This window comes from Pteropus vampyrus, unplaced genomic scaffold (genome assembly GCF_000151845.1).
Source record: "Pteropus vampyrus isolate Shadow unplaced genomic scaffold, Pvam_2.0 Scaffold353, whole genome shotgun sequence".
Classification (NCBI taxonomy): domain Eukaryota; kingdom Metazoa; phylum Chordata; class Mammalia; order Chiroptera; family Pteropodidae; genus Pteropus; species Pteropus vampyrus.
Window position 1 is genome coordinate 1,783,110 of NW_011889134.1, and position 27,448 is coordinate 1,810,557.

At 35.9% G+C, this 27,448-nt stretch overlaps 1 protein-coding gene across 1 annotated transcript in view; it reads left to right on the forward strand.

Annotated features, from left to right (window-relative positions):
- The first annotated feature begins 21,119 nt into the window (after positions 1-21,119).
- The window catches only part of TINAG (tubulointerstitial nephritis antigen), a 33,875-nt gene continuing 27,546 nt past the window's right edge, over positions 21,120-27,448 (forward strand). The window contains exon 1 of the mRNA XM_023522676.1: positions 21,120-21,643. Within this exon, the coding sequence (XP_023378444.1) occupies positions 21,289-21,643 (355 nt within the window). The 5' untranslated portion in view covers positions 21,120-21,288. The remainder of the gene's footprint in view (positions 21,644-27,448) is intronic.

The window sequence follows — 27,448 nt, forward strand, 5'->3', positions numbered from 1 at the left end:
GTAGAATGAAATACTCTCTTTTCAATATTCTCCTTCCAGAATTAAAACTTACTTGTTCTGGTTCCTAGTACAATTGGAACCCACTGTCATTGACAGCTTAAGAAGAGACATGGACCTAATTTTGGTCAATGAGATTTTTAAAAAATCTATTTGGGATCTTCTAGTAAGGAATTCTTAGCTCTTAAAATGAGACACTATAGGAGAATAAAGTCAGCAAGATTGTGGAATAGGATGCCTCATTCTCTCTTCCTCTCATGGAAATTCAATTCAACAACAATATCTGGATTAATTCCCTTTGTGAGAAATTCAGAAGCTAGTTAAGAGGCTACTGTACCCCAAGTGAGCATAAAACCAGGTGCATCAAAACTGGTAGAAAATTCATGGCACCTTCTCATGTAGTTCCTCTCTTGGTATAGTAACATAGGCTTGAGAGGAAACACTCAGCTCCTGGCTCCTTCTTGGGTAGGGAAAGCAAAGATTGGACTTATATCCAACACTCTGACTTTTGGGAGGTTGCTCAAAGGACTGGTTTCTGTCTCACCTGTCTCAGGGAGCATGGATTGGAACTGGTATACTCTAAATGCCTGGGGCCTACTGAGAACAAAAAGGAGCTGGGTGGTATGTATGGTGGTGAGCAGACAGACACCAGAGGGAGCAAGAGATTATGAACTCTAGAAAAAAACAAACCAGCAAATCCTAATTAGGAAACACATATACAAATTCAGAGAAAGCACACCCATAGAAAAGGTTTGAGAGGTCCCCAGAACCTGTAGCAAGGCTAATTCATGGTCTTGCTCTGTATTAAGCCAGTTCATAAAGAGACATGGTTGTTTTTTCTAATATGGGATGCCAACACAAAGTTACAAGGAACATGAGAAACAAGGAAAATAGGCCAAACAAAGGAACAAAGTAGATCTCCAGAAACTAACCCTAAAGAAATGGAGGTATATGAATTATTTGATAAAGAACTCAAAATAACAATCATAAAAATATTAATGAACTCAAGAGTTCAATGCATAAACAAAATGAGAATTTCAACAAAAAGAAAGTATGAAAAAGAACCAAACAGAAATTTTGAAACTGAAGAATGCCATAACTGAAATACAAAATTCGATAGAGGGGTTCAACTCTAGATTTGACCAAACACAAGAAAGAATCAGTGAACTCAAAGATGAATTGTTGGAACTTACTTAGTCAGAGGAGCAAAAACAAAAAGAATAAAAAAGAGTGAAGAGTCTAAAGAATTTATAGGATCTCATGTTATGTGCTTTTACCACAATTTTAAAAGAGACACAATCAACAGATAGTTCATCTTTCTGACTTTTTACATTGATATGAGGAAACCCACTAAGCTATTGCAGTCATTTTGCAATATTGAGAAGAAATGAAAAAGTAGAATGTGGAGGGAATTTTGGTTATTGATGGTGTCTTTGAATTGCTCAGTTAACCAAAGCTTATTAATAAAGCCATTTTACATTGGGTTTATGTTACTTATCACCCAAAGCATTTTTACAAATCCACCATTTGTGAAGATTTGTTCTTGGCAAATGGAAGTTACCTCACAGGAAAATGCCATAAATGAATTGGAGAAAAACACTTAAAATTAAAAAAAAAAAAAACAAAAAACAAAAAAAAACAAATGAAGATAAAATATTAAGCATAGAGTTAACATATGCCTCAGCAATTCTATTCCTAGGTATGTATCCAACAGAAAAAAAAAGTTCACAAAAAAAGTTGTACATGAACTTTAATAGTAGTATTATTCATAATAGCCAAAAGATGGAAACAACCCAAATGTCCATCAACTAGTGAATAAACATAATGTAGTACATTGATACAGTGGAATATTATTTAGCAACAGAAAAAATAAAATACTGATCTGTGCTACAGAACTAATAAACCTTGAAAACATTATGTTGAGGGAAAGAAGTCATAAAAGGCTGATATATTGTATGATTTTATTTACATGAGATGTACACAATAGACGAGTCTCTAGAGACACAAAATGGATTAGTGATTGCCAGGAGTTTGGAGCATGGAGTGATAATAGATATGTTTCTTTTGAGTGTGATGAAAATTCTCCAAATTAGATAATTATGATAGTTGTACAACTTTGTGAATATACTAAAACAGCACTGAATCATTCACTTTAAAGGAGCGATTTAATTTTATGTGAATTATACCTTAATAAAGCTGCAATGGAAAAAAAACAAATAAAGAAATAAAAGAAATTCAAGGTAAAATGTCCACCAAAAATTTCTTTAGCTATCTAGGCAAGAAAAGCACATGGCTTATGAGAAAAAGAAAATTAGATTATTATCCAAGTTTTCAATATTAATGTCAAAAATTAAAAAATTCCTGAAAAAGATGGAGTACCGTATTTAAGATATTCAAGAAAATGTGACCAAGAATTTTACATTCAGCAAAACTGTCCCTCAAGTATAAATGACAATGACACTGACAAATGGGCCAATATTCGAGAACTCAGGAGACATTGCGGCTAGGAGCCTCATTAAAAAAGAAATGCACCAGTGAAAGAGCTTCAGAAAATCAGGAATGACTAGACAGACATGGGATTATAGACGTGGAAGTAAGCAGTAAGTACGAGATAGCTAGTTGTATAATTAAGACCAGAGGAAATAGTGTGCACAGACATGCTTTGATAGCATAGATATAGTAAGACATTTTAAAAAATGACAGGAGAATAAGGAATGTATGTGTGATATTGTGATTTACAATAAGAAACGTATATTTGGTCTTTGTTCAGGTTTTATGTCTCACAGTTCCCAAAACCATTGGCATTTTCTAAATGTTGAGAGTAATAAAGGTTTCCTTTGTTATGTTAATAAGGTGACTTTTGGAAAGACCATAAGGATAGGGGCTGATTGCTAGTGAAGCCAACCACGTGATTAGAGGGTTGGAAATTTTAGTCCCACCTTCAGACCGCCGAGGAAGGAGAGAGACTGGAGATGGAGTTCAAACACCAATGGATAATGATTTAATCATTCATGCCTATGTGAAGTCTTCATAAAAACCTAAAAGGACTGGATTCAGAGAGTTTCTGAGTTGGTGAACATGTGGTATTGCTGAGAGAGTGGCACACCTAGAGAGGGCGTGGAAGCTCTGTGCCCTTTCTCCTTACCTTGTCTTATACATCTCTTCCACCTGGCTATTCCAGAATTATGAGCTTTTATAATGAACTGGCAATTTAGTAAGTAAAATGTCACTCTGAGTTAAGTGAGCTTCTCTAGCAAATTAATTGAACCCAAAGAAGGTAGTGGGAACCTCTGATTTATGTATGGCCAGTTAGTCAGAAGCACAAGTAACAATGTGGGCTTGCAATTAGTGTGTGTATGTATATGGGGGGTGGGTTATAGGACTGAATATTAACCTGTGGAATCTAACAATATGTCTCTGTAGACGCTATCAGAATTGAGTTGTAGAATACCTAGTTGATGTCCAGAGAATTTCTTGGTGGTGTAAAAGAAATCCTCTGCTCTTTAGAATTGGAACCAGAACACTTTAGTTGTTTTTAATAATGGCCTTGGTTGTAGTGCTTTTAATATCTTTCATTGTTTTTAGTGATCACATTGGGTAGTAGTAGTATTGGTCGCATTATTATGAAACAGTTGTATGTGGAATGTAGGAGAAAGCCAATAAATAAGTGAGGAGTATTCTAATTCTATCAGGCCCTGAATCTTTGAAAACCATATTCTTAGTGTGAGAGAAAAGATATAGAGGGGAAATAGAAAACTAAACACCCTATAATCCTGATTTGAGTTGAAATGTTAGTTAAAAACTCCTAACTCCGTCCACCAAAGATGCCTAGAAACAATGACTGACTCAAGATCAATAGAATTTCTAGCAACCTGATTCTTGTTTTCCAATACTATATCCCATCAGAAGAAACTCTGGGCTTCTCGCACAAATAGTTAATTTATATTCCAGTGCAGGAAATGTACAAGATCAGCAGGAAAGCTATTGAAGACAACTATAGTTATGTTGGAAGTGCTCAGGAGCAAAGTCAGAGACTCTTACTAGCAGAAGATGGGACAATTTAAGTTTCAACAAAAATAAAGTTGAAATGGACTCAAACTCATGAGTTTATAATAATATTAAAAAGTAATTCATCATGTCAGAAGATGACAGAAAACTAAATTATCTTGAAAACCAGGTAAATAAAAAGAAAGCATGAAGGTTTATCCTGACTTTCCCCTGCGAGTTGTAACACCAAGTAATTAAGTAGTAAATGAAGGGAAGTATCCTCTTATTATTCCAGCTAATAAATGAAAATAAAATGATAGACTATTATTATTTTGCAACCAGCAATGAATTTATAGATCTATGCATTGAGCATCAATGACTGCGAACATTAAAAAGGAGGAAAAATTGGGCATTATGTGCCTCCCGATTAAAGTATATGTCACTGTCTACATTTTGTTAAATAAAATGAAGCTGATTTGATCAAATCTCTACTTCCATCTGCCAATTTCCAGGCCATAAAGAAGATATAAGAATATGTTGGATGATTTCATGAAGAGGCAATCAACATAATCCAGACTGTGGGAAACAAGACAAGCAACCTGAGCTCTTTAGCAAAAACATTGTAAAAATAAATAAATAGAATGAGAAAGAGATAAAAGAGGAGCCTTTTCTAATTTAATCTAATTTCTAGATTAAAATGAACTTTAAAATTTATGAGAAAAAATGGCAAGAACAGAATCTAAGAGGGAGAGAAGATGCTGTGATTGGGATGAGGCATATGGAGACCCCCGGCGAAATTCTGGTTTTTTTGACTTGAGTGGTTATACAGCAGCAGTCCCCAAGCTTTTTGGCACCAGGGACTGGTGCTCCTAGGAGCATCTAATGCCTGATGATCTGAGGTGGAACTGAGGAAGTGATAATAGCACTGGGGAACGGCTACGAATACAGATGAAGGAAGCTTCTCTCCCTTGCCCACTGCTCATCTTCTACTGTGCGGCCCTGTTCCTAACAGGCCACAGACTGATACTAGTCCACAGTTGTAAGGTTGAGGACCCCTGTTATAAGGATATTCACTGTGTAACAATTTAGTAAACTATAAAAAAATAGAAAATACTGAACATATATTTGTAAATACTAAGTATATTATTCTTCCATAATCCATAATTCACCCATTCTATGTCTATTCACCCATTCTATGTATGTCACCCATCTGTATTTCACCATCACCTCAATTATAGTTAAAATTAAATTCATATTATGTGCCAAGTGTTACTCTAAGTTATTTATTTACATGTATTATGTCCCTATTTACTAATGTTATTTCCATTTTACAGATGAAAAACTGAGATGTTACACACAAAGATGTTAACATATCTAAGTTCATATTGTTACTAAAGCTCCTTAGAGTTGAATGTTATTCAGCTAAGGATTCCTGGCTAACTCAGGTGGTAAAAACAGCTTTAAATGGGGATTGATTTGGGGTTTATTAATTAATCGATTCATTCGATCACTTTACAATTTTTTTTTTGTTGTTGTTGAGTATCTTTATTAGGCACTGTGCCAGGGCTGGCCTGCACTAACATATGAGGTCATTACTCAGTGCTCTTACGTCGCTTGCAGACTTGAGGCAAAACAGAGCGTTTAGCAGTGGGATTGGGGTGTGGTTTTGTTGAGGAAAGGAGGGCTAAGCTTATACTGGAGGATGAAGGACAGTGTCCAGGCCAATGATGAGGGTGGAAGTATTTGCAGATGGAACTACAGGTGTAAAGGCATCAGGGGCAGAGGAGGAGGGTACAGTACAGGAATTGCAGAAAGGGTTCCTGAGTTTTTCTGGTATTTAAACCTCAGCTCTTTCCATGAAGATACTATTTAAGCACAAGTAACATTAGAAAAGCAAAACCAAACCAAGCTAAAACCAAACATGTGCACCCAAAGTGAACTTGGAGTAAACTGAATTCATAACAAATGAAAATCTCATTCTTTCTCTCTGTCCCTGTCTCTTATTTTAATTGATTAATGTATAGAGTCAATACATTGAGGAAAGAGTGGGTAGGAGGCTCTGAACCAACCTGAACTAAAACTAAATGATATCCAGGCTTGTTCAATGTGGAGCCAGAGGGCTACATATGTGCCAGAATGAAGAGTTTTCGGTATCATGTTTTTATTGTATTAAAAGTTTCAGAAAAGAGGGGTAACAAGTTTCTATCAGGAGAAAGGTTTGAGAGAATAAATCACTATATGGTGACCAACCTTGTGTTGAAGAGAAAATTTGCCTTGGTGAACTGAAAGTTTCTTTCCAAATATTTTTCCTATAATTAGAACAGTAGACTGTTCTCACAACTGAACAAATTTTGAATATGATCATTTTATTAAGTCTGAGTAAATCTGGGGGCTCTGAGTTGTGTTTTGATAACTTGGTTAAACTCAGAGCAGCTGATCTGAAAAAGTCCTCTCCGACCCCACAAAAGCCCACAGGCCCCAACCCTGCTGGTAAGGGCTTGTCCTCTATTTGGGGACATACTGGCTCTGCCTTTGGCTCAGTTCTGACTGTGGCTGGGGCTCATCTCTCAACACTTGACAGCCTCGTTCCCTTCTCTCACAGGGATCTCTTCTCGGTGGACTGTATAGAAGTTAGGACACTGGCTACACCACCGATTCTTGGTGTGAGTGTGGCAAAGTCACTGGCTCTGCTTGGGTCTCAGTATCCTCATCTGTGAAGTGAGGATTCCATCTCCTCCTCCCAACTCCTGTCAAGTGACATCTCAGAACCTTTCTGGAATTTATACTCTGAGATTCTCTGATTAATATGTACCAACCAATGTTTCACTAACCAAAAGTGATTGATGATGTTGTGAACCCTGACCATTAGGCCCAGGGAGCTGTGGTCAGAGCTTCAAAGTTCACTAACACTATTCATTAACCAAGCTGTCCAAGTCCTGAGTTATATGGCATTATTTTTGAAGGCAATAGACAATGGAATTTCTGAACTATGAAATAATATGTCTTATAGATTCTGTCACTGCACATTAACCTCTGTGGTCAATCTTACCTTCACATTTCAGCTTCATGAGTCTCATTACCTAGGGCTTTCCTCCTTTCTTTTTTTGCCCTGATGCTACCAATATTTTCTTCATCTATATGATTTACAAGATTATTTTATATTTTGCTAACAAAATTCTTCAGAGCTTAAGGATTTTTTTTTTCTTTTATATTTTAAAATGCATTTCTGTGATAAAAATAAATGGACACAGCCTTTAGACTAAAGCCTGGGTTTAAATTCTGGTTTTGCTTTGTTTTTTTACTTATTACAATTGATTTTAGGAAAGTTATCTCTCTGAACCTAGTTTTCACATCTGCTAAATGAAGATATTCTACAAATACTTTATAGTGTTGCCTTGAGGATGAAATGAGATAAGTGAAAAGAGCTGATATAGTACTCTACACAGTAAAGATTAGTTTCTGTGCCTTCCTTCATATTACTAACATGCCCTCAATAATATCTTTATACTTTATTTTCCTTTTAGCCTGATTCTTACTCAGCCAAACTCTATGTCAGGAGTAGCCCAAGTGAAGGAAGAGATACAGTATGTATATGCTCATTCAATGCAGGAAAACAGAGTATTTAAGGTTGCGATTTAGAATACTGTTCTTTTATGCCTTCAATATCTATGACATAACCAGGTATAGGAGAATTATAGCTATATTTTCCTTCTTCCTTATTTGAGCTGAACCCTGTTAATTTATCTATCTCATACTTTCTTTTCTAGGAATTCCCCAGCCCTTCCACCAACATACTGACCCACCACTCACACAGTCATTAGGGGAGCTGTGATATACATATAACTGTTATAATGCTGCTCCAAAGTCACAATTAAATTATACAAAAATAAAACCCCGGCTCAAGAACCTAGCTAAATTCACATTTAACTGGTCATGATGGGTGCATGTCTCAGGCTGGACCAATGAAATTAGGATTTTGACTTGAGAATTAATTCCATCCTCTATATAGCTGTCTGGATACCTAACACTCTCAGAAACTTTTGAAGCTATTTTCCACAGTGAATATAGGTAAAGCTAGGAATGTAATTTGCAGAGAGTCAATGAAGGAAATGGATGAAAGGAAATAGAGATCAGAGGGACCAATCTTTCTGCCTTGTAGCCAATGGTTCTATTGATTCCCATGGACCACCTGCCTCCCTGCCTACATAAGCTCTCTATGCACCCTTCCAATGAATGCACTTATTTTTGCTTAAATTAGTTCTAGTTAAATTCTGTTACTTTTAACCAAAAGAAGTGTGACTGATGAATAGTGATATTAAAACTCACAGCCTGCTAGTCTGGCTGGTCACTGCAGCGCTTAGAAATAAATGACCTGTTTTCAAGGATTTCATTGTATGTATGTTTCCAGCAGCATTCTTTACTCCTAGTAAGTATATCCATGTTCTAATGATGTTCAGATACAGATTTTCTAGTGAATTTTTAGATTAGCTTAGATTTATTAAGGAATGTGGTTCATTAAGTAAGTTGGAATAGTTTGTGGAAATTTCTGTTAAAGTATACCCCAAGAAGAGTTTGACTCGGTTACAAGCAGAGGATTCTAAATGAGATTCAAGTACTATGCTCTTAGGATCCATTTAAGCAACTTTGGTGTGTGACAAACATAATCCTTTCATTATGAAAACTAGTGTGTATAGCAGTGTTTTGCAGTGATAATAAAAAGATCACTCAGATATGCAGAAAGAAGAGAGGGTTGTACCATAGTAAAGGCATGAATTCTATACTAAATTGTCTTAGCTTGAGTTATGATTTTGATACTTAGCAGCTGTGTGACTTTGGATAAGTTATTTAAACTCACCTATAAAATGGAAACGTTTACAGTAGTAATCTTCTAAGATGCCGTGAGTAGTCTGGGTCAGAATAATAGCTCAATAAATGTTACCTATTCATTTTATTACTGCTATGTAGCCTTTGCCAGGTTTAGTAATTCTTGTGTGCCTCAGTTTCTAATTGGAATCAATATCTGGAAGTTATTTATAATTCAAAATCTAATTCATTTACTTATATGTTTCCGGGTACTGGTTAACATTATTTTTTAAATTGTATGCAGAAAAAAATTATAAAGACAAATGATATAAAAAGTTTATTTTCTATCTTTAGGAGTTTAGAGTCGGGGACAGTAAAGAAGATGGAAAAAATAAATAATTAATAAACATCGAAAATGAATATGTGGAATATATACCATAAGTGCAAGTTAATGCTAAAAATAGCAGTATGTTTTTCAATATTTACAAGGATCTAGCCTGTTTTTCTTACATTACATACTAAAACGTATGAATTATTGGTGAAAATGGAGACTAATATCTCAGAGGATGAATTTCAGCTGAGATTAAAAGAGAATAGAGGCGAGAGTTTAAAGAGATAAACAGATGGAGCTCTTTGGGATAAAAGCAGCATCACAATAGATCTGAAATAGGAGGTAGAGATATTCTGAATGTCCTTCAACAAATAATGTTTAGGCATCTGTCATATGCTGCGCACTAGATTAGTCACTGAATTTGCAAAGATAAAAATTCTGACAGGAAACTTAAATTTTGAAGTGGCAGACACATGCATAAATGTAATGGGGGACAATTCTTTGCAAATATTGAACTCACACATTTTCATATCCTTCTTAGAAGTATTTTCTTGCAGCGCTTTCCCAACTCAAATTGAGCCACCAGGCTTCCGGCTCCAGGAAAAGAGAGAACAAAATACTGCTTGAAAAAAGACCACTCAGTCTAAAATTTTAAAGCTGACTTTCTGACATTTTTAGGAAGTCAGTAGCTCTAAAAGAGATTTCGAGAGAGGAAACAGTTTTCTAAATTAATTTATCCTCCTTTAGCATATCAAGAGACAGGAGAAAGCTGAATTGAAAAGGTAGGCTCTCTATGCCAGGGGTAGAGAGATCTCAGGATTGGGGCAAGATGTAGAATGTCAGCTGTTGTCCTTGATGTTGGCAAGAGAAGAAGAGGGAAAGCTGTAACACAGGAGAAGCTGAAGATCCCTGGAGGAATCCTAGGCTTCAGCTTGTTGCAACTAACAAATGGTCCATAAATGATTGGTTAGAGGTGCGGCAGGAGGAATCCAGGTAGTGCTCTAGCTCCCCAAGGGCCACGTGAAGAGTTAAGAAGATCCAGAGGTTTCCAGATCAACAAGAGGTGCTAATGAACCCAGAGAGATAGCAAGGACTATGTTTAGAATTTAAACAAAACAAAACAAAACAACTATGTATTCTGGGCTTCAAGCCCAGAGCAAAATACCTGGGACCACACATTTTTATGGCAGGTGCATCATGTCACTCAAAATACATTTTCATTGCATATATGAGAGTACTCATGACCCCACTTCATAAGGGATTGTAATGAAGCTGGATAAGAAGATTGCATTGCTCCGAGTCTGGGTAAGTTTTTGTGGGATGAAGGATCTATATGCAATCCTTAATATGAACGTGATGAAAGGGCTTCTTTGTAGATGTGAGGTTCTTCATTGACATGATGAGATGTTCAAGTCCTTAAGAATAAGTAGGAATTACTCATGCAAAATTAATGAGGTGGGATTGCATTCCAGGCCTTAGACACCACATGAGCAAAGGTTTAGAAGGAAGGAAAAACATATTTGGGGTGCTATGAGTATTTCAAATGGCTGCAGCACAGTTTGAGAAATGATTTAGGTTTCCCAGGAAAGATTCTAGGTAAGACACAGATGTTCATATAGGAGGTTATTAGGAAGTGATAACACATGTCAGGGAGTGAGAGTAGCAGGATTGGGCAGTGGGGGAAGTTGGACTGTGACACAGGTCTCAAGCTGTTCCTTAGTGAGTTCTGGAACTGGATTGGGTCTTTAAATTTGTCACAAATTAAAGCATGGAGATGGTTTTTGTTTTCTTCATATTCTCTCCTGACCTCAGATAAATGTTGTCTCAGGGATGAAGTAACCTTGGGTGAGGCAGCTTCCTTTGGTTGAAGGCAATTTCCAGAAAAGGGTTTCAGCTGTGAGCTATCAGCTGGTAACATTTCACTGGCTGGAGAAATAAGTGCCTCAGACTTGAAAGGGTATCTGGCTGGCACATCACAGCATCCACTACAAGGTGTAAATTTGCAAAAGATAAAATCAGAGAAGTAAGCACATATCAGGTAATGCAGGGGCTTATGGATCATATTTACGGGTTTGGGCTTAAAAAAAAAAAAGCAATGGGGAGCTACTGAAGCGTTTTAAGCAGGAGGTTAAATCAATACAATCGTGTTTGTATTTTAAAAACATCACTATGGCTGCTGTGTAGAGAATTGATTTGAGAAAGGATACTGGAGACAGGGAGAACTGTGAGGAAGTTGTTGCAGTCAAAGATGTGATGAGAGTTTGAATTTATGAAGCGGAGGTTAGAATAAAGAAAAGGCAACCAATTAACGAGATATAGAGAAAGCAGAATTAAAGGTATCTACTTAATAATTAATGGAAAGTGGGGGCAAGAAAGATGGGTGAAGCTATAGTTTCTGGCCTGGGAATCTGAAGTAGGAAATTTGGCCAAAGAAAATGCTATGTAGTTTTTATTTCCTATTTCTTTTTGCTGGCACATGGACAACTATACTTGGCAAACCTCTTGCAGTTAGAAGGGACCATGTAACTATCTCTGGCTTATAAATTGTAAATGGAAGTAATGTATGTTACTTCTGGGGTGAAGCAGTAGAAACCTCTGTGACACTCTCTGGTCTTTTTCTTCCTCTTTGACAAGAAGAAGGGAGGCCATGTGTTGAGATGTTAAAGCCACAGAGAACCCTAAGTCACGGCATGGAGGACAGCTGCTTTAGACTGTTGTCCAGTCGAGAGAGAAAGGCCTTGTGTGACTTTACATATTATGCTTTGAGATTTGGGGGTTGTTTGTTCTCACAGAATAAGCTAGTCTATCCTGACAAATACTGGAACATAGAAAAAATGTGTGTCGTGGGTTGTGTGTGTGTGTGTGTGTGTGTGTGTGTGTGTGGCAGGGGGCTGGGGCAAAAAGAGAGAGTAGTAGAAAAGGCAGAATGTGAATTTAGTTTTAGAAATGTTTCTTTTAAGGTAACTGAGATATTTAAGTAGACATGTCCAGGTATCCAGTTAAAATGTGGGAAAGGAATCTGAAGCAAAATCTAGACTGAAGACAGATTTTGAAAGGCATCATAGCCAATAAGTGAAGTCATGTGAGTGATGAGATTTCTAAACACTGATCTAAAATGATCTGAGCATATTATTTTCCTAATACTGGTCTTTCTGGTCCTTTTTAGAAAACAATGGCATTCCAGAAAACTTTGCATTTCACTTGTAAAATTGCATTCACTATATAGGTCAGTGTCAATATCACCATACATGATAAACCTATTTTCTTTTGTTCCCCCTACTTCATGATACTGTAGGCACCATGCTTGAATATAAGTAGAAGAGCCAATTTCAACCACATAGAAGAATAGGCAAGACAAACAATTATTAAAAATTTGCAACCAATTTCTATTTTCCTTGAAGTGATGTCTCAGACTTAAATTAGGAGTTATTTTGAAAAATTAAAGGAATCACTTTGGTTACACAAATGTACAATAAGTACCAGTACTTACTGTCAACTTATTGTTGACAGCCATAAAGTAATCTGTCGCTATTTTAGACACAAGCTATGAGAGCTGTTTGGTAAATTTTATGATTGTTGTGAATGCTGCAGATTGTATTGCTTTTTGGGGATAGAAATGGCAGCAGGGATAGGATGTGATATGAATTCAGCCTGCACTGTGCTTAAACAGTTGCCTATTCTCGTTCAGATGTATGTTTATATTGCTGCTCACCAGTTAGCCATTAGATGCCTAAACTGAGTTCCGTAGCAAAAATACGCAGGCATGAGATTTGCAGCATGTTGCAAGAGGGGCAGAAACGGGGAAATAGTTCTGGCTTGGCTCGGCCTAAACGTGGTCTGCACTGTTGATGTCCTTCACACAGATAACCTACATGTAAGAAAACATGCTAAACTGGTATATTTATTATCATTTCACTTACAAACTGAGTAGGAGAAGAATTAAGTGACCTCTAAAAGGAATACACCAAAATGTAAAGGCCCAAGCCAGAACCCAATTTTGCTTCTTTTTGATTCCAAATCCTATACAGGCGTACCTTCTTTTATTGTGCTTCACTTTATTGAGCTTCATAAGTATTGTATTTTCTACAAATCGAAGGCAAGACCCTCCACCAGCAAAAAAGATTGTGATTTGCTTTATTGTGATACTCTATTATGGTGGTCTGGAACAGAACCCGCAATATCTCTGAAGTATGTCTGTACTTTCTTGACATCACTGTTTTAAATGGGATCATTTCAGGTGTGTTTTTTTTATCCCTTTATATTGTGTAAGGGATGTCTCTCTCTCTTTCCTTCTGTCCTTGAGATTTGAAACATTTTAGAAAGAGTTGTTAGTCTCCATTTCTCTTTTATTTGTGACAATAGAAACACCTCCCTTCTCTCTCTTCTGATGTTGATCAGAGCAGCTGCTCAAAATGACTCAGCTTTTCCAGTCAGCTGTGGTTCCTGCCTCATGGTGGGGAAGAAAGAACCCACAGCATACCATATCTGTAATGATGCACCAAAAGGTGCCTATTTCTAAGGAGAAGCAAGTAGACCTGTCCTTGTCTGGAACCACCAACCCTCCCTCAACACACACACATCCATCTCACCCAGTGTTTCACCTCATTTTCCTCATTCTGTTCTGATTCAACATCATTTTTGAATAGGTTTTTATCACCATCTCTGTGAGTAAGTGGAATATGAATACCTTGAGGATCATGAGAACAAACTCTTCTACAAATTCTCTCCTATCCTACAAAGGAAAGAAATATGATCACTGAATATCAATAGCCCACTAGAGATTAGAATTTAAGATTAGGCAAGATCTGCCTAATGCATTTATTATCCAAAAGTGAATGACAGGAAAGGGAGGGGCTGAGCAAGGAAATCATGTAGAGAGGAAACTAATATATATTGAGTCTGATACATAAGCTTTTCTACTTACAAATTTTCAATTTATGGACTCTCAGTATGTGAACAAAGTTATGCTGCAATTAGAAGTTCTCACCACTAATAGATGATGTTAGTAGTAATATTAGGTCATTTTAGTCATTGTGTTTCTTAAGTCATAGACAGGAAGTCTGCTATGAATGTGTTAGTTTTGAGGTAATTTATGATGATGATTAACCCCATCATAGTAGATAAGTGCAAATAATTTCCCAAAAGGCGAAGATGTGATGAGATGATTTTTTATAATTTTTATAAAGTGATAAAAAAATAGATGAATATTGCACAAGTGTATGGTATGACTCACTTTTCAGTAAGAAGGAATCCAAAGGACATATCACAAATCATGAAATATTTGAAAACTCTGTATCTGTATCATTGAAATTAATAGGTAAAAGATGAGGAAAAGTGATTGAAAAATTGAAACAGTTTTTTGAGGGTGAGGTTCCAGCAACTGTTTTTAGCCTGACCCTATCTTATACTGTACTAGTGAAATAATTGTTATGGATAAGACCTGGAGACTGGCCTGATTGACTTTTATTTTTATAATTTTTACTTCCCAGGTGACTTTAATCTGCAGCCAGTGTGTAAACCACTGGGTTAGGAGTTCAGAAGTGAGCTAATGTTACTATTTAGTCACTCATGCAAGAAATCTGAAACCCACCCTAGGCCACTCCTATTTCCAACATGGAATGAGAGAACAGTAGAAAAAAAATGAAGTTTATGTTTCTTTCCCAAAAGAAAGTTTACGTTGTTACTTAAAAAATTGTTGGGTGAGTAAAATCAACAACTGTCTCATGTCTCTTTTCATTTTTAATGTATATTTACAATGTCCTTGTCATTTGAGGTCCAAAAATAACGTGGCCCCTGCCAATTTTTTAAGTATGCCATGTGTTTGTTATATTCCATTTCTCAGTCTAGAAATTCTGACTACCTTACATAGCAAATATGTTATTTATTCTTTAAGAGCCAATGGAAATGTAATTTTCTTAGTTTTGTCTTCCCTAATTCCACAGTAAATATTGCCTACTACCTCCTTTGTGCTCTCATTAAATTCTCTATGTGTCCTTGTAATAACATTTATCAAGGCTCATTGCATTGATATATTTACAACTTGGCTTCCCTGGCTATATTGAGTTGTTCTTTGAGCATTAAAATAGGTTTTATTATTATGTGCACCCCCTGACTATAGTGGTGTCAGAAATATATTTGGAGTTAAATATATATTTTTTTTGAGTAAAAATATGAGTAAATAAAAGTGCCTTTCTTCAAAGCATTATACTACTAGAAGCATGCAAATAGACTTAAATGTCAGGGCTATCTCTTATTTTCAAGTGTCTCTTGTGAAATAAAGCATTAATTACAAAATTATTAGCTCTAGAGGTAACTTTTTGCATTTCCTGTTGTCTCCTGTTTAAATACATTGAAATTAGGATTTTGATGTAAAAGAAAACTTTGTTCTTACTCAGAAGGACAGCCTTTTCTTGTAATAACTTTTTTTTGTTAGCTTTTTCTCCACTATAATTTGCTATACCCCCTGCCTTCATGTACTTTTCTTCATTTTTTTCCTACTTCTTTTTCTTTTTTTTGTTGGGAAGGGAGTTCTTTTTGGGTCTTTTTTTCATGAAGTTGAATGGCTCATACATACCCTGCTCACATCAAGGCAAAGAATTGGCAACAAAACCTCTGTTAGGAGGCCTTTAAAGGAGAGTAGAAGTTAAAATGCAGCCTTTGCCTGGGAGTCTCTTTCGCTCTCACACTCACTCCCAGTCTCATCCTTTCAGACCCAAATGCATGTATCTTCTTGGCCCACTAGAGGAATTCTTTGGTGCCTGATGGTTTAAACCAAACGTTCTCTTTGGACTGTCTTAATCTGCAAATGAATACTACATAAATCACTGTATTATGCAAGTCCATATTGTAAAAGAAAAAAATGAAAGAGGATGTTGAAATTGCTATTGCAAAAAAGTAAAAAAAAACCAGAAGAATAAATCCACAGTATCTGTTTAATTACCAAGACAAGTTAGAAGGCTTTGAACAAAATTGCTAAAAGATTGGACCTGGGCCCAGAATCCTGAACTATTGTCTGTTAGGGAGCTGTTGCAAGATTCTCTTTTCCATTTTATAGATCTACTAAGTTTTAATTTTTTTTTTCAATTTTCTCATCAATGTATAATTAGAAGCCAAATCTGCATTAATTTGTAAACTTCTACAGAAAAGTGGAGTTTCATTTGAGTGTTTTAGCAATGTATAACCAATCAGTGAAAAACTATGATCTTTCCTTACATCTCCACCCTCTTCTACATTCTCTACACCTCAGGAATCACTGAGTTGGAAAAAGATCTGGAAAGATTATTCATATCAGGGGCTGAAGCCAGGCTTTAGTCAAGAGAACTCAATGGACAGTTAGACAGAAAGGTAAGATGGGGAAGGAAAGTATGAACCAAGCTTGGAGTCACACACTCCATCACTCACTTTGGCCTTATATAATCATTTGAGTCTTAGTTCTTCATCTGTAAAAACTAAAATAGGGATAATAGTAATTCTGCCATCACGAGTTATTGCAAGGTTCAAAAGAGTATATATACACACAGTAACACAATATGTATTGTGTATTATAAGACATATATATATATATACAAATATATATTGTAATTATAATGTGTAAAATCCTCCAGTCTTTCTCAGCAGCTTAATCCAAAGACACTGCACCTTATACTCAAAAGTTTTCTTTATGTGTCATTGAAATCCTTTATTATAAAATTTAAATTGACTAAGTGGAGTAGAAATAAGAAGGTGGCTTCAAATAATTACTTGATAGCCCAATATGTGAAGAAAGAGCATTTCATTTTCAGCAAATCTTCTCCCTGTCCTTTTCTTATAATCTTCACCAGTCTTTCTCAGTGCTCCCGAGACCATTCTGGATCTCCTGTCAAGGCGAAGGGATCAAACTCCAAACTCTCAAAGGTAAGTTCACATTATTTAAGTTACCTCACCAAAGAGCACTTACTACCACAGTACACTTTTGCAAACTCTGTAATTCAAAGAAATAAATCTCTAGTGATAGAATTTAAGCCAATAAGATAAACTGTTTTCAGCAAGCCCACCTTCCTGTTATGTCTCTCTCTTTTTCTCTCTCTCCCTTTTTAAGTTTACATTTTGCCTATTTAAACTTCCAATTATAAACCTGATTAAAAATTCCAGAGTCTGGTTTATTTACGTAGCATCCAGCTAAAATCTTGTGTTAAAAAGTTGTTCGATTGGCTTCATTCCCTCCAAGGAAAAATCTTTAAGGCTGCTGATTTCCTACATTGTTCTTTGTGCAATGGAGGTTGTAAAAATCACAAGAAGAGGGAATGTGGCACTTTTCGTCTCATCTAAACTGTCTCTCATCCAAGGAGAATGGTCAAATGGAAGAGGGTGTGGCATGGTGGACCCTAACCTTGGTAGTCATACATTCACTGCACCCAAAATTTTTGAGAGATCACCTCTAGTTTATGTGCACTGTTGTCATTAGTTAGTATCTCAAAGCAACTATTTGTTGGATGTCCATCTGATCAACCTTTATATAAATTCCAGTTGCAAGTAAATACGGTATTTTAATTTCTTTCTGATTTCTTGTTAATTAAAAATATTTTTTTGTAAGATGTATAAATTTGGGTTTATCAACAGTGTTGTTATTGACACTTTGGCCAGAAAATTCTTTGTTGTGAGTTCTGACCTATGCATTCTAGGATGTTTAGCAGCATCCCTAGCCTCTATCCACTAAATGTTCATGTCACCTGTCTCTAGACTATGCTAACTGCTCCTGGTAGGCATAGTTACCTCCTATTGAAAAGCACCGGTCTAAAGAAATATGTTAGCAGTAACTCTTGTGTCGATATGTCATTTTCATTGTGAAATTCCTTTGCAGGGCTATAAAGCTTTTTTCAATTTAGAGAGGGTGAATTAAAATGAGATGTTACAATTGGTAGATAACATTTACCACATAGTGATAAGCTGCAGTATTGAACTGCAAAAAAAGTGAGTTGCAAACAAATAAGTTAGGGCACCACTGTCAGTCAATCTCTTCTGCCTATGGAACTCCCACTCTGACTTCAACATGAGGGCTATGCATGTGTGGACATCTGAAGTAACGCATCCAAGAGTATGGACAGTGGGATACTTATACATCAAGTCCTCTAGGCCTTGTGTAAAAGCTGCTTCTGGGTTACAGGGAGGGTGTTAATTCTTCAGCACGCTGGCTTGTTTTGCAGTGGGATAGGGGGAGGAGTGGGCTCTTATCAATAACTCACAAAGCTGGAATTTCAGTTAGCTTGTTCAAAAATGCTAAGGCTGGTGGGAATATTGGCAGGGCGACAACAGTATCTGCTACAATCCAATGAACAGACTGAAGGAATTGGATGAGAGAGAGGTTGAAGATGGATAGGAACCAAGAGAAGCGAAGGAATAAAATAAATGGTGGCAGACTAAAAATCATAAGTGGAAGAATTGTCTGAGAACAGGATGACATCTCATCTTTTGAGACTAGAAGAAAGATGGGAAGGATGACTGCAAGCATAGATAAGTTTATGGGTTTGATGACAAGAAAGGGTGGGATTAACATTTGCTTCTTTGTTTTCTTGATAACTTCTGCGAGAAGGTCAAGAGAGTGATAACCTCTAGTAAGTTAGGAAAGCAAAGTTTGTAATAGCTACTGAGGGAAATGGGAAACAAGTATAAAAAATATAAGCAGTATTTAAGAGCTTAGTTGTGATAAATATCCAAAAATATGTAGTAGTGCCAATTCTGTGGGCTAATGGAGCATCTCCAATAGTATTCAGTAGATGTGGTACAGGGGCAGATGAAAATTGTAAATTCATTCATTAATTGAATAAATATTTACTGAATGCTTAATATGTGTCAGGCACTGAGTGCTGAAGATAGAACAATGAACAGAAATTACAAATAGACAAAGTTCTATGATTTTTAAAATCTTATATTCTGGAAAAGAAATACAGAAAATAAGTAAGATCAATAAAATTATAATGTATTAGTCAAAAGCATAGAGAATGGGGACAGGATTGTTGAAGTGGGTTATAATTTTAGATAGGGGATATGGGCACCACTTCTCTGAGAAGATATTTGAAAGAATACTTCAAAGGGGTGAGATATGGAGCCATGCGAATATCTGGGAAGCATGTTCCAAGAGAGGAAACAGCAACTACATAGGCTCTAAGATAGGTGTTTGCCTAGCATGTTGAGGAGTAGCAAGAAGGCTAGAGTAATTACTAGACCAATATGAGCAAGATGTAAAGTGGTTTAAATTGAGGTCAGAGAGGCAACAAGTTTGGAGGTCTACTTTGTATAAAGTCTTCTGGCCCATGGCTTTCAGGGTGATTTAGTACTAGAAGTTATGAGAGAAGATGAGGTATGAAGACCAGGGAGGGGAAAGATTGAGAATATTAGTGAAAACATATTTTAAATGACCATTGGGAGGGAAGAAAGTGAGTCCCTGAGTATGCAGATAAATTGAGAGCAATATGGAGAATGGGAAGAGAATTAAGAGTGAATAAAAGCATAGAAGGCAAAGAAGGAAAGAGTTTCTAGGTGGATAGTACACTTATTAATGATAACTAACATTTATTTAGCTTGGGTGATATGCTAAATATTTTGTGTATTTCATTTAAATTTCCATCTGCCTGATACAATAGAAAATTATTGTTCAAATTTTGTAGATGAGGAAATTGAGGCATAGAGTGACTATGCCATTTTCCCAAAGACATACTATAGTTAGTGATAAAACTAGGTTATGAACTCCATTAGTCTAACTCTTAGGCTTCTGTTCTTAAGAAAGCTGTTATACAGGCTAAATGCTGAAGAAGATTCATGTAAGATAAAGATGAATACAGGTTTATGGGAATTGGGTGTTAGGTCATTGGTGAAAGTAGATGGGAATATAGGCAGATCTTAGCAGTAATTTAGTGACTCAGTGCATGACAAGGAAGTGGAGGCAGCAGTTTTGGGGTTGGAGAGATGGAGATTTTGGAGAAATGCCAAGATAATGTAAAATTAAAACAAAAAAGATTAGGTGCCAGAAGAAAGTACAACAACGAAGTTAAAAGTGTGAGTTGAATAATTTCTGGAGCAAATTCAAGGAAGAAGTTTAAAGGGTCGGAATTATGAATTAGCCTTGAAGAGGAAGACCCTCGTTTTATAGGAAAATAGTGAGGACCAGAGAAACAAATTATGAACCCTAGATCATAAAGCCAATTAAACAGTAGCTCAGGGAGCAGAGTCCAAGTTTTCTGATTGTCAAGACAAGTCTTTTCCACTAGGCCACCCAACCACCTTTGCTGAATCATCATCTGCTAGTTTCATACCCTCAATCCAAAGGGAGTTATTATAGTTAATGAATAAATATAGCACAGAAAATCTTACTGTAGATGCACAGCTCTACCGAAACACTAAGGACATTTTGACCTTTGAGATTCCTTCACGACTCCCACCCCTGGCAGCTCTTTAGCACGGCATATTGACTTTTCTTAATTATAAACTGCCTTTCAGATACTGCAGGTTTCTACCTTGATGTCAAGTAGGGACTCAGGTGGAGAGAACTGTCACCCTCTGGGAATTTCTAGCTGAATTAGGCTCCACTAAACCTTGACATCTGGTAGGTAATGCTTCTGGTAGGTAAATGGAGTACAGATGGTAAATAAAGCCCGTGTGTGACTGGGCATGACTTAGAGCAACTGTTACTGATATGAAAGAACCTAGCAGGCAAACTCATGACAGCCTGGATTTTAGTTGAAGTAGCTGAAGTAAACAATTGTGATTTTGACTTTTGAATTTTCTACATCTTGCCAGTGGTTATTGAAACCGTAATTTGGATCATATGTATGCCAAAGAGGTTTTTTATTTAATCTAGATTTTTTGGAGGCAGGCAATATTCAGTGTATTACCTATGCATAAGATTTTATGTATTTATTTTTATGGTGATGAACTTTTTTATGATATGAAATATAAATTTTTAACTTTGGGGGACCAACAACGGTCTATTTCTAACACTTTTTTATCTTGGGAAAACATTTAAATTCCTGATTAATGTTTAACTTCAAGAAGTATACTCAGTTCAAGTAAAGGAGCAGTTTCAGGAATCAGGCAGAGTTGTCTTGATGATTAGAAATCAGACTCTGAGGAGAAGTCTCAAGAAGTTATATATTGGCTATAACAAGAAAGTGGGGGCCATACCAGACCTCTAGAGAATGTGGATCGGATATAAGATCTTAATTGTCTCTCACCTAATTACAGAAATCTGGGCGGAGAAACAGTATTTATCTCAAAGAGAAGTTGACCCAGGAGCTGATTTCACTAGGAATCACACCATTTTGGAAGGTACTCGATTCAAAAGAGCCATTTACAAAGGGCAATACTGTAGAAGTTTTGGTTGTTGTGAAGACAGAGATGACAGCTGTGTCACTCAGTTCTATGAAGTGAATGCACTGTGTTACTGTGATACATTCTGTGAAAGGGAAAATTCTGATTGCTGTCCTGATTACAAGTCATTTTGCCGTGGAGAGAAAGAATGGCTTCCTCACACAACACCTTGGTATACAGAAGGTAGGCTTTGGGAATGTGTTTAAGCATTATATTCGTTCATAACAAGATCTGTCAAACTTTCTCTTTTTTTCTTTCCTTCCTTCTTTCTTTCCTCTCTCTTTCTCTCCCAGCTCCTATCCTAGAGATCAAATTAAAAATGAATATTGCAATCACTAGAATAAATTTCTTTGGATTGTTAAAATGCTTTGGTTTAGATGCAGCATACTTGAATCATATAATCACCTTCAGGAAAGTTCTGGTGTGATGAGCATAAATGCTGGTCTGGATCCTGTTTCAAACACACAATTTATGTAAGAGTTACTTAAAACTCTTTCTTTCTTTTTTTGTCAAGTATATTGACAACAGGAATCTCAAGCCTTTTGAATGTAATCTCTTAGAGAATCTCTTGAAAGTCACATGATCATCTGCAGATTCATGTAACATTTTACATAAATTCTACCTACAAGCATTAAAATCTGTGGTATTGTAATGCCATTAAAACCAGTACAAAAGCAAAATAAAGTCAGCCACCGGCCCTGCCTAACTAATAACAAATAGATTCTTCAGTGTATTTTTTGTTTTATTTTACTAATCAGAGATTTTTAAACTATTAGAAACAATGGAGGGCTTCACATGGAGTAATTGTAAAAGTGGATAAATACAAATAATTCATAAGGAGAATGATGTTATTTACTATATGTGTCTAATTATAGGAGAATGGCCATTTATTCTGAACAATCAAGATTTGCAACAAAACACAGAACAAAATTCTACTGCTACATTTATCTGAGGCCCTATTTTTCAGTCACCCAACATGTCAAATGTCCACAGCAGAAATGCAGGTTTAATCAGAGCGTTGTCACACTACTGTAAACAGATTATAGTGACTAGAAATTACAGTTAGAAGACAGTAAATAAAGATTTGTATCCTTATTTAAAAATCAAGAGCTCATTTCAAAATCCAGATGGTGTTGCCTTCATTCTCAATAGTGTCATCTTGTTATAAAAATTGAGGAAATGCTTCTTCAAAACACATATGTATTATGATAAAATTTCCACAGAGTTGTCATTTATTCCAGGCCTTTGCCTTTATCAATAAGCAGCTCACAAACATTTATTTTGTTTCTAAAAAGTGGCAGATACTCTACTAGAAATGTCTAAACTAGTTGTTCATCAGAAATTATATACTGAATGTCTCCACTGTGCCAGGAATGGTATTTGGAGCTGGACAACAATTGAGGGGAAAAAAATCAAGATACTGTTCCCACTGAAGTGACAGTCAAATTGGGGGATGTACGTATAAGATATTTAATGAATTCCCTATATGATTGCAAATTGTGATAAATTCTCTGAAGGAAACATTTAGGGTGCTGTGAGAAAGGGTATCAGAATATAACATTAATATGTAAAATAATATACATCTTTAACCTGGGGTAGGGCTGGTGAAGGAAGACATTTAAGCTGGGACTCAAGGAGTAGTAAAAAGTGATCTGACTGGAAGATCAGAAAGCTGTTGCAAATCTGAGACTGAAGAGCTTGGTGTGGTCCAGAAACTGGATGGAGGCCACGATTTCTGGACAGTGATTATTACTGGAGGGTTGGTGGTAACATGAGATGAGGTGAGAGGTGAGTAGAAATCAGGTTATGCCAGGTTTTTCAGGCTATATTAAGGATTTAGGATCTTATTCTGTTATGAGAACTCATTATAAGATTTAAATAGCAATAGGGTTGGCTTCATGGGTGTTGAGTTTAAATATTATGTATAAACTGCTTGCTTTTGATGTGTTAAAATGTATTTGAGCTTTTCTTGTTTGAGACATATAGCCTATTTAGAAAAGTAATTACTACTTCTTCAATATTCACTTTTTCTTGAGAGCTAATTTGGAAACATGTTATAGGTAGAATTTATATAGGTATAATTTTTATTTCCTTCACTATGGAAGGAAGCAATTAATCATTTTATTTAGTAGCAAAAAGTTCACATTAGACTACATTTGTTCTCATGGAGGTAATTTTTTTTCTTTTGTTTTATCTTGCTTATGGGAGTATCTGGATGAAAGAAGAGTCATACACAATATTAAAAATCATGCAAAAATTAACTAAAATGAAAAGACAGTGGTTCATTATTTATACTTTTTTTTTTGCATGTATAAAGTGACTTTCCTCTGAGATGTGAAGTTGTTCATTTACTGATGTAATAGATATTATTCTTTGGTTATTTGCTTTTTGTCCTGCAACCAGAGCTCTCTTTATTCGAGTGACTTAAAACTATTTACATGGATAAAACAAAATCACATCCCTTTTGTATAAAGTGGAAGTAGGGTGTATCTGTGTTTTTTTCACCCATCTTTGATGGTAACTCCCAGTAATCGAAGGATTTCAAATGTCAGATGCAGAAAAGAAGTGATAGTGTTTGAAATAGAACCAGAGTGGATTATCCAGACAGAATCTTTTGGTGTAGCAGATCTTAAGGAAAGAGTCTAGGATACCATCTACTGTGAACAGACATAAACTAATTTGATTATGTACAACTCATGTTCACACTGGTAAAAGACTTACATAAGCTACTGACATGTTTGAATTAGATGAGGGTTATTTTTTTCTTCACAGCCTCTTTAATCACAGATACGTCACAGTCCAAGTTCTGCCATATGTACTGATAGTTACAAAAATATATATTGGTAAGGAGACATAAATCAATTCATACAACCTTTGTAAGTTTCATGAAATCTCAAGTCCCTGTCTTTTTAGATGTTCCCATGTTTACTTTGCATGAAAAATTTATTGGAGAGACATGTGATAATATTACAGAGGTAGGACTCTTACACTATAGTGGATATCAGGGAATGAGGAATTCTCCTACCAGTAGCTGGACACAGAACCTTTTGAAGATCAATTCTAGGACACCAGGTCTAAGAGTTAAAAGGCTATTGACTTTAAGAGATACATATACATTATGGAGTATAAGAATGGGATGAGACTTTAAAATATTTTATCTCATCTACATAAATTGAATGCTATTAATTTAACCAATAAGAGCTGATTACTTATATTCATTATACTGATTAACAAGCTACTAATTTTGCCAATGAAAGCCCATTTCTGACTTTCATTATACTGACACTCTAGTGTTTATCAAAAGATGGATTATAGAGGCACTTGTAGACGCCACCCTGGAATTTTGCCTTTCACAATGAATGCTATTAACCACTAATGGGATATGGAATCTTAATTAGAGCAAATAACTGCCTTCCCTAAAGTGAAGTTTAGTCCAGTACAGAATTTAAAACACATTATAATAAAGTATTTTAAAATAAATTGTAGACATCTTATCATCTTTTCTCAAATCAATAAACTATTTCGCTCTTGGACTATTTTGTATTAGTGACTATTAAAGTTGCAAAATTCCCTTAAACAGTCATTACTCTTTTTTTGTTGTTGAGATGCTATAGGTGTAATCAATTGGATTAACTCACTCTGACATGCTTTATACATATTTTACTGAGAAAATAAAGCCACCAGAAATTTTCTCATCTCTGCAGCATAATTTTCAACCTACCTCCTTCTGAGTTACCGCTTACCTTGAGTCAGTTCTTCCCCTTGACCTCTGAATCCCATATTCTCTTGTCTTTTCAAGATCTTCACCATTACAATGGTCTCTTTCCCTTTCTTGTTTCTTCTCCTTCTCTTTCTCCCTCTCTCCTAAAGCATCATTTCCCCTCTTCCTCCTGGGTAAACTTTCAGTTTACAAAATGTGTTTTTATAGTTCTCAACTTTGAAAAAATCCTCCCTTGATTCCAGGTCCTTAACCAGCTACTATCCCATTTTTTTCCTTTCCTTTTATCTGAAGGAAATATTTTGCTTCCTGACTTCTAGGTCTCTCATCAACCTGTTCCTACAAAGTGTTGCTTCTCACTACTTCACTGACATTTTTCCTGGCAGGGGTATTGACCACTTAGTATTACTATACACAATATCCATATCCAGATGTCTATTTTTTTTTTCCTTTTTTGACACTACTCTCGTACTACTCTACATGTTTGACCAGTTACATGAAATACTTTTTCTTCTTTTGCTTTCTAAGGTTCTACCCCCTCCTGAATTTTCTACTTTCTCACAGACCACTCCTTCCCAGTTTTTTCTTCTGGATGTCCATTGACTGGAGTGTTTTAAGCTCAGTCCTGGACCTCTTTCTCTTACCTATACACGATCTCTTAAATGGACTTTTATTTAGTCTTAAGACTTTCAAAAAATATGGATATTGCTGTCTCTCAAACTTATGCTTTAGCCTTGATTTAACTCTGGATTTTCATAAACTAATCCACTTGACATTCTCCATTAGGATGGCTAATCTAGATTTAATCTAAATCTGAAATATGTAAAGCAGAATTCTTGATGTTCTTACCATAAGCCTATTCCTTATTTCTGTAAGAGCTTCATCGTCCCTCTATTGCTCAAGCCAAAATCCTAGTGAGACATCCTCGATTCCCCTTTTTCCTTATTCCTCAAGCTCAGTGCATGAGCAAGTCCGATTTGCTTTACCTCCAAATTATGTCCATCCACTTCTCTCATCCTCAGTACTAGGATTTGCATGAGCAAATCCTTTATTTTTCTGAGAACTCTACCCTAGCCCACACAACAGTAGTGATGTGGGCAGAGATTAAGGCAGAGCCATTTTGGGTAAGGTCTTATAAGCCACTGTAAGAAATTCGGGTTTATTCTAAATTGGATAGAGAATAACTTGAGAATTTTAAGCAGGAAATGATATAACGTGGATATAAAAACATTTCTCTAAATCCTGTGTAAGAAATGGGGGATGCATTGAGTTGAGTAGAGGTATAGGAAATAAATGGACTGTGTCTCTGAATTGTGTAGAAGCTAGTTCTCTACTTTGTCAGCACCTTGACCAGCCTTGGATCAACTGATTATGGTTTGTGTTCAAGTGAGATTGTAGTAAACACAGTTTTTTATAGTCAGCTCTGACTTAATATTAAGGAAAGATGACCAAGAAATGAAACTTTTGCTAATATTAATTTAGTACTAATTATTTTGGGTAAGCCTGGTGATAGCATTCTCTTGACTCCAAAACTGTTAGCTAGAATACAGATCAGAGAAGAAAAAGTCTTTTATCCTTAAGACCTTTGTGATTTCTGTTCTGTTCCCTTTATCTATGTATCTATTATCTTTGTTGGATACGCAAAATTCATGGGGATGATTAAAAATCAGCTTTGATTTGTCCCCACTCGCCCTTTAAAACTAGTTAGGGAAGTACTTCCCTTGACTTTGAATGAAAACCCAAATTGTTGCATGAATCTTCTATTGCTCCTAGGTAATAAAATGTTCTAGGGTCTCTTTAGGTTGCAAATGTAGTATAAGTTCATTTATTAAAAGTGTCTAGTCCTGAGTAGTAACGAAAAGTGTGAACCTGATTTAAAGTTGAATTTTCCCCTTCCCCTGAGTTTACTAGATTGAGAAGTTTGTGGTCCAGGAAGGAGGTGGATTTCATTCTTGTGTGGAATGTCAAAAATCCACGTGAGGTGATAGACACAAATACGTAGAGGTTTTAGATTTATGAAGCAAAATATTGGACTGTGAAAACATAATTCATGATGAAGAGAGGCAGTTGTGAAATGTTTCCTTTGAAAGAATTCTTTGAAAAATCAGAGGATAGCTAATTCCATAAGTTGCTTTTGTGACATTGTGCCTGATAGTTACACCAGGTCCCTTAGAATGCTTCCTAAATTAGTGTAGATTTTCCCCTATGATGAGTGACAAAAAAGTTAGAATTAATTTTGTTTAAATTGGAACAACTGATGTAATCTGTCA